Source organism: Nerophis lumbriciformis, linkage group LG20 (assembly GCF_033978685.3).
Source record: "Nerophis lumbriciformis linkage group LG20, RoL_Nlum_v2.1, whole genome shotgun sequence".
NCBI lineage: Eukaryota > Metazoa > Chordata > Actinopteri > Syngnathiformes > Syngnathidae > Nerophis > Nerophis lumbriciformis.
The window spans coordinates 31,244,289-31,256,748 of NC_084567.2; the positions used below are offsets into that span (position 1 = coordinate 31,244,289).

The 12,460-nt window shown below is 43.9% G+C and overlaps 2 protein-coding genes across 2 annotated transcripts; both read left to right on the forward strand.

Annotated features, from left to right (window-relative positions):
- The first annotated feature begins 4,365 nt into the window (after positions 1-4,365).
- On the forward strand, positions 4,366-5,598 carry LOC133619805 (5-hydroxytryptamine receptor 1A-beta-like). Its single transcript, XM_061981066.2, has one exon. The coding sequence runs from the start codon at positions 4,366-4,368 to the stop codon at positions 5,596-5,598; it is 1,233 nt and encodes a 410-aa protein (XP_061837050.1).
- Positions 5,599-10,434: 4,836 nt separating this feature from the next.
- LOC140679639 (5-hydroxytryptamine receptor 1A-beta-like) lies at positions 10,435-11,667 on the forward strand. The gene has a single exon (XM_072915475.1). It carries the CDS (start codon positions 10,435-10,437, stop codon positions 11,665-11,667), a length of 1,233 nt encoding a protein of 410 aa, XP_072771576.1.
- The last annotated feature ends 793 nt before the right edge of the window (positions 11,668-12,460 follow it).

Sequence of the window (12,460 nt, forward strand, 5' to 3'; positions counted from 1 at the left end):
AAGGATAAAAACAACTGAAATAGTCTTGATTGCTAAAACAAAGTAGATGCGGGAAATATCGCTCAAAGGAAGACATGAAACTGCTACAGGAAAATACCAAAAAAAGAGAAAAAGCCACCAAAATAGGAGCGCAAGACAAGAACTAAAACACGACACACAGGAAAACAGCAAAAAAACTATATTAAAAACTATTAAAATCATGGCATTAAAACTAAAAAATAAAGACAACTTCAGATCTTTTTCTTTGTCTTACTTTGGCCAAAAATAGAACATGAAGGAAAAAAGAAAGTGAATGAATGTTTATAACTGAATACATTTACATATGCATACCATTTTTTTTCTTTTGTATTATTTTTTTTAAATTAATTAAGTAACGTTTTTGACAACCTTTTTCCAAAACACAATAAAAAATGTGAGATATAACAGGATAATGCATACATTTATCATTTGTTTTACAAAAAAGTGGGACCCCAAAAATGTATTGTGGGACCCCATTTTTATGACTTGATGGGGTTCCTGGGATCCCATTTTGGAAAATTCCTAGCGCCAACACTGATGGAGTATTGGTGTGTGCAAAGCAGCAGCAGACGGCTGTGGCCTGCGGGCCGGTTACAAAGTAAACAAAAACAGAATGCTGGACAACAGCAAAGACTTACTGTGGAGCAAAGACAATGTACATCCGAACATGTCATGACAATCAACAATGTCCCCACAAAGAAGGATAGCAAACAACTTAAATAGTCTTGATTGCTAAAACAAAGTAGATGCGGGAAATATCGCTCAAAGGAAGACATGAAACTGCTACAGGAAAATACCAAAAAAAGAGAAAAAGCCAACAAAATAGGAGCGCAAGACAAGAACTAAAACACTACACACAGGAAAACAGCAAAAAAACTAAAAATAAGTCATGGCGTGATGTGACAGGTGGTGACAGTACACCTAGCTATATTGATGCATGCTTGGTTATGGTTTAAACCAGGCCTGGGCAGTTATTTTGACTCGGGGGCCACATTTAGAGAAAAAAATGTGTCTGGGGGCCGGTGTATCTATTTTTAGGAACACTAATACAAAACCTCACAATAATGTCTGATTGAATAATAAAAACGTTATGACAGACCGCCTTAAAAAACGTAATGGAATTTGAAATTTTTCTATGAACGATAAAACACTGAATATTGACAAAATATGAATGTCACACCCCCTTTCGATCGACATATTTTACAATCAAGTGAAACGCAACAAAAATGCAACAAACAGTGAAATATGAACGCGAAGGGTACAAAATAAACCCACCTACAATCTGATATATCTGATATATCACTAAGCTTTAGAACTTTGTTGTGAAAATCTCCTTCCACGTCTGTGGAAACGCTCCCCACCCACACTGCTTGGTGCCTCGTCTGAGCTGCTGTGACGTAGATTACCATAGTAACTAATTAGATGACCATAGTAACTAATTAGATTACCATAGTAACTAATTAGATGACCATAGTAACTGGTATATCATCCATAAGCGCAGATTCCAAGCATTGAAATACTTTGTATAGTTCAAGACTTACGGTCAATAGAAAACATCACTGCACATCATAATGGCAGCTACACTTTCCATCTTAAAGATCTAAAAAAATGATTTCGGGAATGTCCGGCGGGCCAGATTGAAAAGCTTAACGGGCCGCATGTGGCCCCCGGGCCTTAATTTGCCCAGGTCTGGTTTAAAGTCATATCCAACAATTGCGACGACGACTTTTTTACTGTCAACTGAGTTTTGTTTTTTTAATGATTTATGCTGGTGGTGTGCATCCGGATTTTTTTCTACACTGTAAAAAAAAAATTCTGTAAAAAAACGGTCATATACTGGCAGCTACGGCTGCCAAACAAAAACCATAAAATTAAAGTAAAACATTGTAAACCAAATAATGATCAGAAACATTACAATTACAGAAATGTTCATGAAACGTTTTACGGAAAAATATCGTAATATTACATGAATTTGAAAGTAGTTTAAGAAAACAGAAAATGCTATGTTAAATGAATTTGGTATTTTTCTGTAAAAAAAAAAAAAGAAGAAATATACATAGTTTGTCATTGCCGGCATATTACTTAAAATAACAGGCGGATTGTTTATTTACAGATAATGTCTTCAATTCTAAAGTTTTATAAACTATTTAAAAAAAATAGAAAAATTACAGTAGAAATTTAGAGTAAATTAACCATTAAACAGGGGTGTCAAATTAACCATAGACTTTTCTGTCTTGCCTCTGGTGAGGGCGGTCGCATTTTTCTCCGCTCCCTCCTTCCCAGCTTGCTCTCTTCGTTTTGTCTGTCTGAACTTTTTTGAAGCCTCTTTCTTTGCGCTGTCCTCAAATCTAAACATCAAACATGGACATGATCAGCTGGACTCTCGATGTAATTGACAAAGTCTTTTCGACAAGGAAAAGAGGTTCGGGGGAGCCTGGCTGCCCTGATAGACCCATTGCTGCGGGGTACGTGAGAGACTCCTGGGATAAATGGAGAATCATGTGCCTCTCAGTCCTTTCCATCGAGGACGTGGAAGACATCTACCTATTGGAACCGTGGGCTGGGCATTGCTCTGGTGTATCGTCAAATTCGGAAGACGATGGCAGCCACTCAAGGGGCCAAAAGGCTTTTCGTCGCAATGGAAGGATTGGGTCGGGCTGTGGGAACACAGACTGCGGTGATTCCTGATCTGAATCACAAGATGGATAACATCATGGAGAAGTTTGCTGAGAAGGAGAATTGAGTTGAATTTGAGAGAAAACCAGCATGGACAATAGGGCAGGCAAGTCATTGTTTTCTGTCTGCTCGAAGAAAAACAACATCCTAATCTACGATTTGACTCCCTCGAATGGCCTTGACGCTGTGTTATCAGGAACAGGCTGCTCTGAAAAACTCCCCCGAGGACTCCTCAACGACGGACGCTTTTGACCTCCCTTTTTCTCAACAAGCACCTGGTGTCGAACTTTGAGATCGGCCCCAGTCCACAAAAACACTTCAACATCACACCCAGGTTGATTGGGCATACACGCACGCACCCGCCCCTTCCCCAACCACCGCCTTCACCACCGCTTGTTTGCTCCAACTCCCCCTCCCTCTGTTGCGAGTTTGTTGTGACTAAATGTAACGTGTTTATGTTTGCATTGCAAATGAGGTTTTTTTTCCCTTGGACTCAGTCTGGACCCCCTCTTGCGGATCCAGCCTTTGACTTATATTTTTTTACTCACCTTTTTTTAAGGAGCGCCGTAAAAATGGCTGCACCGTCGGCGGTCTTGTCTTGTCTCCCTGTAACGTACGTCTTCTCTTAGTGGGACTGTGCCGAAAATATACTTTTCAGGTCTTATGTGTCTTGTGCATGTTAAGAATTGACAATAAATCATCTTGAATCTTGAATCTTGAATAAAAATAGGATTTTTTTATTTTTTTTTACAGTGTACGCAAAAAAATGTGCCTTGGCTTGAAAAATGTTGAAAAACACTGCTGTAGATGATAATACATGTGGATGGCAAAGAGACAAGACCCCCCCCCCCCCCGCCCCCCTTTTCCCAATATCGCCTTTTTCTCACCTTTTTTTAAGGAACACCGTAAAAATGGCTGCACCGTCGGCGGTCTTGTCTTGTCTCCCTGTAACGTACGTCTTCTCTTAGTGGGACTGTGCCGAAAATATACTTTTCAGGTCTTATGTGTCTTGTGCATGTTAAGAATTGACAATAAATCATCTTGAATCTTGAATCTTGAATAAAAATAGGATTTCTTTTTTTTTTTTTACAGTGTACACAAAAAAATGTGCCTTGGCTCGAAAAAGGTTGAAAAATACTGCAGTAGATGATAATACATGTGGATGGCAAAGAGACAAGAAACACCCCCCCCCCCCCCCCCTTTTCCCAATATCACCTTTTTCTCACCTTTTTTTAAGGAACGCCGTGAAAATGGCTGCACCGTCGGCGGTCTTGTCTTGTCTCCCTGTAACGTACATCTGCTCTTAGTGGGACTGTGCCGAAAATATACTTTTCAGTTCTTATGTGTCTTGTGCATGTTAAGAATTGACAATAAATCATCTTGAATCTTGAATAAAAATAGGATTTTTTTTTTTTTTTACAGTGTACACAAAAAAATGTGCCTTGGCTCGAAAAAGGTTGAAAAACACTGCAGTAGATGATAATACATGTGGATGGCAAAGAGACAAGGCCTCCCCTTCCCTCCCCCGAACCCCCTTACACCCTGACACGCCGGTGACGCACTGCTATAAATGCCCTCCATCCCTCCGCAGTGTGCGCCTCAAACTGGACTATGCGCGCTCCAAGGTGGGACTGCGCGCTCTGGGCCGACTAACCAGCGCAAACCCGCGGCATGGAGGACGCAAACGGCACCTTCGACCTCCCTCTCAACAACACCGAGGAGGAGGAGGAGGAGGAGGTGAAGCTGGGCTACCAAGTCATCACCTCCGTCCTCCTCAGCGCGCTCATCCTGTGCGCAATCTTCGGCAACGCCTGCGTGGTGGCGGCCATCGCGCTGGAGCGCTCCCTGCAGAACGTGGCCAACTACCTGATCGGTTCCCTCGCCGTCACCGACCTGACGGTGTCGGTGCTGGTGCTGCCCATGGCGGCGCTGTACCAGGTGCTGAACAGGTGGACCCTGGGCCAGATCCCGTGCGACATCTTCATCTCGCTGGATGTTCTCTGCTGCACCTCGTCCATCCTGCACCTGTGCGCCATCGCCTTGGACCGCTACTGGGCCATCACGGAGCCCATAGAGTACATGAAGAAGAGGACGCCTCGGAGAGCCGCGGTTCTGATCAGCGTCACTTGGTTGGTCGGGTTCTCCATCTCCGTGCCGCCCATGTTGATTATGCGCTCCACGGCGAACAGCTTGGAAGAAGACCGCAAGAACCCCAAGCAGTGCAAGATCCGACAAGACCTATGGTACACTATTTATTCCACTTTCGGGGCTTTTTACATCCCGTTGATGCTCATGCTGGTTCTGTACGGGCGGATATTCAAAGCGGCGCGGTTCCGCATCAGAAGAACCGTGCGTAAAAGCGAACCCAAGAAAGTGGCGCACTCCGGTTTAGCGTCGTCTTCCCCGGCGCTCTTCCACAAAAAGACTCCCAGGGAGGCGCAGAGTAAGAGCTGGAAGCGCAGCGTGGAGCCCCGGCCCATGCCGTGCGTCAACGGCGCGGTGAAACACGAGGATGGGGAGTCGCTGGAAATCATTGAAGTGCACAGCGGCCTGAGAGGCAACCTCCTGCCGGGGACGCCGAGCACCGTGCCGCTGTTCGAGAGCAGACACGAGAAAGCCACCGAGGCCAAGAGGAAGATCGCGCTGGCCCGGGAGCGCAAGACGGTGAAGACGCTGGGCATCATCATCGGGACCTTCATCCTCTGCTGGCTGCCCTTCTTCATCGTGGCCCTGGTCATGCCCTTCTGCCAGGCGCGCTGCTTCATGCCCCGCTGGCTGGCGGACGTCTTCAACTGGCTGGGCTACTCCAACTCCCTGCTCAACCCCATCATCTACGCCTACTTCAACAAGGACTTCCAGGGGGCTTTCAAGAAAATCATCAAGTGCCATTTCTGCAGACCCTAGTTCACTTTTAACGGCTAGACCAGGGGTCGGCAACCCGCGGCTCTAGAGCCGCATGCGGCTCTTTAGCGCCGCCCTAGTGGCTCTCTGGAGCTTTTTCAAAAATGTATGAAAAATGGAAAAAGATGAGGGGAAAATTTTTTTGTTTTTGTTTTAAAATGGTTTCTGTAGGAGGACAAACATGAGACAAACCTCCCTAATTGTTATAAAGCACATTGTTTATATTAAACATGCTTCACTGATTCGAGTATTTGGCATACTTGCCAACCCTCCCGAATTTTCCGGGAGACTCCCGAAATTCAGCGCCTCTCCCGAAAACCTCCCGGGACAAATATTCTCCCGAAAATAAAACTGAAAACTGAACTGGCTACAAAGTAAACACAAACAGAATGCTGGGCAACAGCAAAGACTTACTGTGGGGCAAAGACAATGTACATTTGAACATGTCATGACAATCAACAATGTCCCCAAAAAGAAGGATAAAAACAACTGAAATAGTCTTGATTGCTAAAACAAAGTAGATGCGGGAAATATCGCTCAAAGGAAGACATGAAACTGCTACAGGAAAATACCAAAAAAAGAGAAAAAGCCACCAAAATAGGAGCGCAAGACAAGAACTAAAACACGACACACAGGAAAACAGCAAAAAAACTATATTAAAAACTATTAAAATCATGGCATTAAAACTAAAAAATAAAGACAACTTCAGATCTTTTTCTTTGTCTTACTTTGGCCAAAAATAGAACATGAAGGAAAAAAGAAAGTGAATGAATGTTTATAACTGAATACATTTACATATGCATACCATTTTTTTTCTTTTGTATTATTTTTTTTAAATTAATTAAGTAACGTTTTTGACAACCTTTTTCCAAAACACAATAAAAAATGTGAGATATAACAGGATAATGCATACATTTATCATTTGTTTTACAAAAAAGTGGGACCCCAAAAATGTATTGTGGGACCCCATTTTTATGACTTGATGGGGTTCCTGGGATCCCATTTTGGAAAATTCCTAGCGCCAACACTGATGGAGTATTGGTGTGTGCAAAGCAGCAGCAGACGGCTGTGGCCTGCGGGCCGGTTACAAAGTAAACAAAAACAGAATGCTGGACAACAGCAAAGACTTACTGTGGAGCAAAGACAATGTACATCCGAACATGTCATGACAATCAACAATGTCCCCACAAAGAAGGATAGCAAACAACTTAAATAGTCTTGATTGCTAAAACAAAGTAGATGCGGGAAATATCGCTCAAAGGAAGACATGAAACTGCTACAGGAAAATACCAAAAAAAGAGAAAAAGCCAACAAAATAGGAGCGCAAGACAAGAACTAAAACACTACACACAGGAAAACAGCAAAAAAACTAAAAATAAGTCATGGCGTGATGTGACAGGTGGTGACAGTACACCTAGCTATATTGATGCATGCTTGGTTATGGTTTAAACCAGGCCTGGGCAGTTATTTTGACTCGGGGGCCACATTTAGAGAAAAAAATGTGTCTGGGGGCCGGTGTATCTATTTTTAGGAACACTAATACAAAACCTCACAATAATGTCTGATTGAATAATAAAAACGTTATGACAGACCGCCTTAAAAAACGTAATGGAATTTGAAATTTTTCTATGAACGATAAAACACTGAATATTGACAAAATATGAATGTCACACCCCCTTTCGATCGACATATTTTACAATCAAGTGAAACGCAACAAAAATGCAACAAACAGTGAAATATGAACGCGAAGGGTACAAAATAAACCCACCTACAATCTGATATATCTGATATATCACTAAGCTTTAGAACTTTGTTGTGAAAATCTCCTTCCACGTCTGTGGAAACGCTCCCCACCCACACTGCTTGGTGCCTCGTCTGAGCTGCTGTGACGTAGATTACCATAGTAACTAATTAGATGACCATAGTAACTAATTAGATTACCATAGTAACTAATTAGATGACCATAGTAACTGGTATATCATCCATAAGCGCAGATTCCAAGCATTGAAATACTTTGTATAGTTCAAGACTTACGGTCAATAGAAAACATCACTGCACATCATAATGGCAGCTACACTTTCCATCTTAAAGATCTAAAAAAATGATTTCGGGAATGTCCGGCGGGCCAGATTGAAAAGCTTAACGGGCCGCATGTGGCCCCCGGGCCTTAATTTGCCCAGGTCTGGTTTAAAGTCATATCCAACAATTGCGACGACGACTTTTTTACTGTCAACTGAGTTTTGTTTTTTTAATGATTTATGCTGGTGGTGTGCATCCGGATTTTTTTCTACACTGTAAAAAAAAAATTCTGTAAAAAAACGGTCATATACTGGCAGCTACGGCTGCCAAACAAAAACCATAAAATTAAAGTAAAACATTGTAAACCAAATAATGATCAGAAACATTACAATTACAGAAATGTTCATGAAACGTTTTACGGAAAAATATCGTAATATTACATGAATTTGAAAGTAGTTTAAGAAAACAGAAAATGCTATGTTAAATGAATTTGGTATTTTTCTGTAAAAAAAAAAAAAGAAGAAATATACATAGTTTGTCATTGCCGGCATATTACTTAAAATAACAGGCGGATTGTTTATTTACAGATAATGTCTTCAATTCTAAAGTTTTATAAACTATTTAAAAAAAATAGAAAAATTACAGTAGAAATTTAGAGTAAATTAACCATTAAACAGGGGTGTCAAATTAACCATAGACTTTTCTGTCTTGCCTCTGGTGAGGGCGGTCGCATTTTTCTCCGCTCCCTCCTTCCCAGCTTGCTCTCTTCGTTTTGTCTGTCTGAACTTTTTTGAAGCCTCTTTCTTTGCGCTGTCCTCAAATCTAAACATCAAACATGGACATGATCAGCTGGACTCTCGATGTAATTGACAAAGTCTTTTCGACAAGGAAAAGAGGTTCGGGGGAGCCTGGCTGCCCTGATAGACCCATTGCTGCGGGGTACGTGAGAGACTCCTGGGATAAATGGAGAATCATGTGCCTCTCAGTCCTTTCCATCGAGGACGTGGAAGACATCTACCTATTGGAACCGTGGGCTGGGCATTGCTCTGGTGTATCGTCAAATTCGGAAGACGATGGCAGCCACTCAAGGGGCCAAAAGGCTTTTCGTCGCAATGGAAGGATTGGGTCGGGCTGTGGGAACACAGACTGCGGTGATTCCTGATCTGAATCACAAGATGGATAACATCATGGAGAAGTTTGCTGAGAAGGAGAATTGAGTTGAATTTGAGAGAAAACCAGCATGGACAATAGGGCAGGCAAGTCATTGTTTTCTGTCTGCTCGAAGAAAAACAACATCCTAATCTACGATTTGACTCCCTCGAATGGCCTTGACGCTGTGTTATCAGGAACAGGCTGCTCTGAAAAACTCCCCCGAGGACTCCTCAACGACGGACGCTTTTGACCTCCCTTTTTCTCAACAAGCACCTGGTGTCGAACTTTGAGATCGGCCCCAGTCCACAAAAACACTTCAACATCACACCCAGGTTGATTGGGCATACACGCACGCACCCGCCCCTTCCCCAACCACCGCCTTCACCACCGCTTGTTTGCTCCAACTCCCCCTCCCTCTGTTGCGAGTTTGTTGTGACTAAATGTAACGTGTTTATGTTTGCATTGCAAATGAGGTTTTTTTTCCCTTGGACTCAGTCTGGACCCCCTCTTGCGGATCCAGCCTTTGACTTATATTTTTTTACTCACCTTTTTTTAAGGAGCGCCGTAAAAATGGCTGCACCGTCGGCGGTCTTGTCTTGTCTCCCTGTAACGTACGTCTTCTCTTAGTGGGACTGTGCCGAAAATATACTTTTCAGGTCTTATGTGTCTTGTGCATGTTAAGAATTGACAATAAATCATCTTGAATCTTGAATCTTGAATAAAAATAGGATTTTTTTATTTTTTTTTACAGTGTACGCAAAAAAATGTGCCTTGGCTTGAAAAATGTTGAAAAACACTGCTGTAGATGATAATACATGTGGATGGCAAAGAGACAAGACCCCCCCCCCCCCGCCCCCCTTTTCCCAATATCGCCTTTTTCTCACCTTTTTTTAAGGAACACCGTAAAAATGGCTGCACCGTCGGCGGTCTTGTCTTGTCTCCCTGTAACGTACGTCTTCTCTTAGTGGGACTGTGCCGAAAATATACTTTTCAGGTCTTATGTGTCTTGTGCATGTTAAGAATTGACAATAAATCATCTTGAATCTTGAATCTTGAATAAAAATAGGATTTCTTTTTTTTTTTTTACAGTGTACACAAAAAAATGTGCCTTGGCTCGAAAAAGGTTGAAAAATACTGCAGTAGATGATAATACATGTGGATGGCAAAGAGACAAGAAACCCCCCCCCCCCCCCCCCCTTTTCCCAATATCACCTTTTTCTCACCTTTTTTTAAGGAACGCCGTGAAAATGGCTGCACCGTCGGCGGTCTTGTCTTGTCTCCCTGTAACGTACATCTGCTCTTAGTGGGACTGTGCCGAAAATATACTTTTCAGTTCTTATGTGTCTTGTGCATGTTAAGAATTGACAATAAATCATCTTGAATCTTGAATAAAAATAGGATTTTTTTTTTTTTTTACAGTGTACACAAAAAAATGTGCCTTGGCTCGAAAAAGGTTGAAAAACACTGCAGTAGATGATAATACATGTGGATGGCAAAGAGACAAGGCCTCCCCTTCCCTCCCCCGAACCCCCTTACACCCTGACACGCCGGTGACGCACTGCTATAAATGCCCTCCATCCCTCCGCAGTGTGCGCCTCAAACTGGACTATGCGCGCTCCAAGGTGGGACTGCGCGCTCTGGGCCGACTAACCAGCGCAAACCCGCGGCATGGAGGACGCAAACGGCACCTTCGACCTCCCTCTCAACAACACCGAGGAGGAGGAGGAGGAGGAGGTGAAGCTGGGCTACCAAGTCATCACCTCCGTCCTCCTCAGCGCGCTCATCCTGTGCGCAATCTTCGGCAACGCCTGCGTGGTGGCGGCCATCGCGCTGGAGCGCTCCCTGCAGAACGTGGCCAACTACCTGATCGGTTCCCTCGCCGTCACCGACCTGACGGTGTCGGTGCTGGTCCTGCCCATGGCGGCGCTGTACCAGGTGCTGAACAGGTGGACCCTGGGCCAGATCCCGTGCGACATCTTCATCTCGCTGGATGTTCTATGCTGCACCTCGTCCATCCTGCACCTGTGCGCCATCGCCTTGGACCGCTACTGGGCCATCACGGAGCCCATAGAGTACATGAAGAAGAGGACGCCTCGGAGAGCCGCGGTTCTGATCAGCGTCACTTGGTTGGTCGGGTTCTCCATCTCCGTGCCGCCCATGTTGATTATGCGCTCCACGGCGAACAGCTTGGAAGAAGACCGCAAGAACCCCAAGCAGTGCAAGATCCGACAAGACCTATGGTACACTATTTATTCCACTTTCGGGGCTTTTTACATCCCGTTGATGCTCATGCTGGTTCTGTACGGGCGGATATTCAAAGCGGCGCGGTTCCGCATCAGAAGAACCGTGCGTAAAAGCGAACCCAAGAAAGTGGCGCACTCCGGTTTGGCGTCGTCTTCCCCGGCGCTCTTCCACAAAAAGACTCCCAGGGAGGCGCAGAGTAAGAGCTGGAAGCGCAGCGTGGAGCCCCGGCCCATGCCGTGCGTCAACGGCGCGGTGAAACACGAGGATGGGGAGTCGCTGGAGATCATCGAGGTGCACAGCGGCCTGAGAGGCAACCTCCTGCCGGGGACGCCGAGCACCGTGCCGCTGTTCGAGAGCAGACACGAGAAAGCCACCGAGGCCAAGAGGAAGATCGCGCTGGCCCGGGAGCGCAAGACGGTGAAGACGCTGGGCATCATCATCGGGACCTTCATCCTCTGCTGGCTGCCCTTCTTCATCGTGGCCCTGGTCATGCCCTTCTGCCAGGCGCGCTGCTTCATGCCCCGCTGGCTGGCGGACGTCTTCAACTGGCTGGGCTACTCCAACTCCCTGCTCAACCCCATCATCTACGCCTACTTCAACAAGGACTTCCAGGGGGCTTTCAAGAAAATCATCAAGTGCCATTTCTGCAGACCCTAGTTCACTTTTAACGGCTAGACCAGGGGTCGGCAACCCGCGGCTCTAGAGCCGCATGCGGCTCTTTAGCGCCGCCCTAGTGGCTCTCTGGAGCTTTTTCAAAAATGTATGAAAAATGGAAAAAGATGAGGGGAAATTTTTTTTTGGTTTGTTTTAAAATGGTTTCTGTAGGAGGACAAACATGAGACAAACCTCCCTAATTGTTATAAAGCACATTGTTTATATTAAACATGCTTCACTGATTCGAGTATTTGGCATACTTGCCAACCCTCCCGAATTTTCCGGGAGACTCCCGAAATTCAGCGCCTCTCCCGAAAACCTCCCGGGACAAATATTCTCCCGAAAATCTCCCGATTTTCAGCCGGAGCTGGAGGCCACGCCCCCTCCAGCTCCATGCGGACCTGAGTGAGGACAGCCTTTTTTTTTATGACGGGAGGACAACAGGGTGACAAGAACTAAATCATCCAGACTAGAGATAAATTGTATTATGTTTATCTCACCTAAAAATAAATATGTTTATTAATTACAAAAAAAAACTAAATACATTTTTACTATATTTTGCTAAAAACATCAAAATTAATTGTGTTTTTATTTGTATTTTTTCTGACCCCTTATTACATCCAGCCATAGAATTATACATTAAAATAAACATATTTGAAATAATTAATTTTAATTATCATAATAATTCATTTAAAATGACCATATAATTCATTTAAAATGACCATATTTAATTATTAAAATAATTGCTTGTTTATCAACAACTTTAGCATTTTATTCATTACATTTTGAAGCTCTC

What these genes read in the sequence shown, in the direction of transcription:
- LOC133619805 (XM_061981066.2), top strand. Translation starts at nt 4,366, where the DNA reads ATGGAGGACGCAAACGGCACCTTCGACCTCCCTCTCAACAACACCGAG.
- LOC140679639 (XM_072915475.1), top strand. Translation starts at nt 10,435, where the DNA reads ATGGAGGACGCAAACGGCACCTTCGACCTCCCTCTCAACAACACCGAG.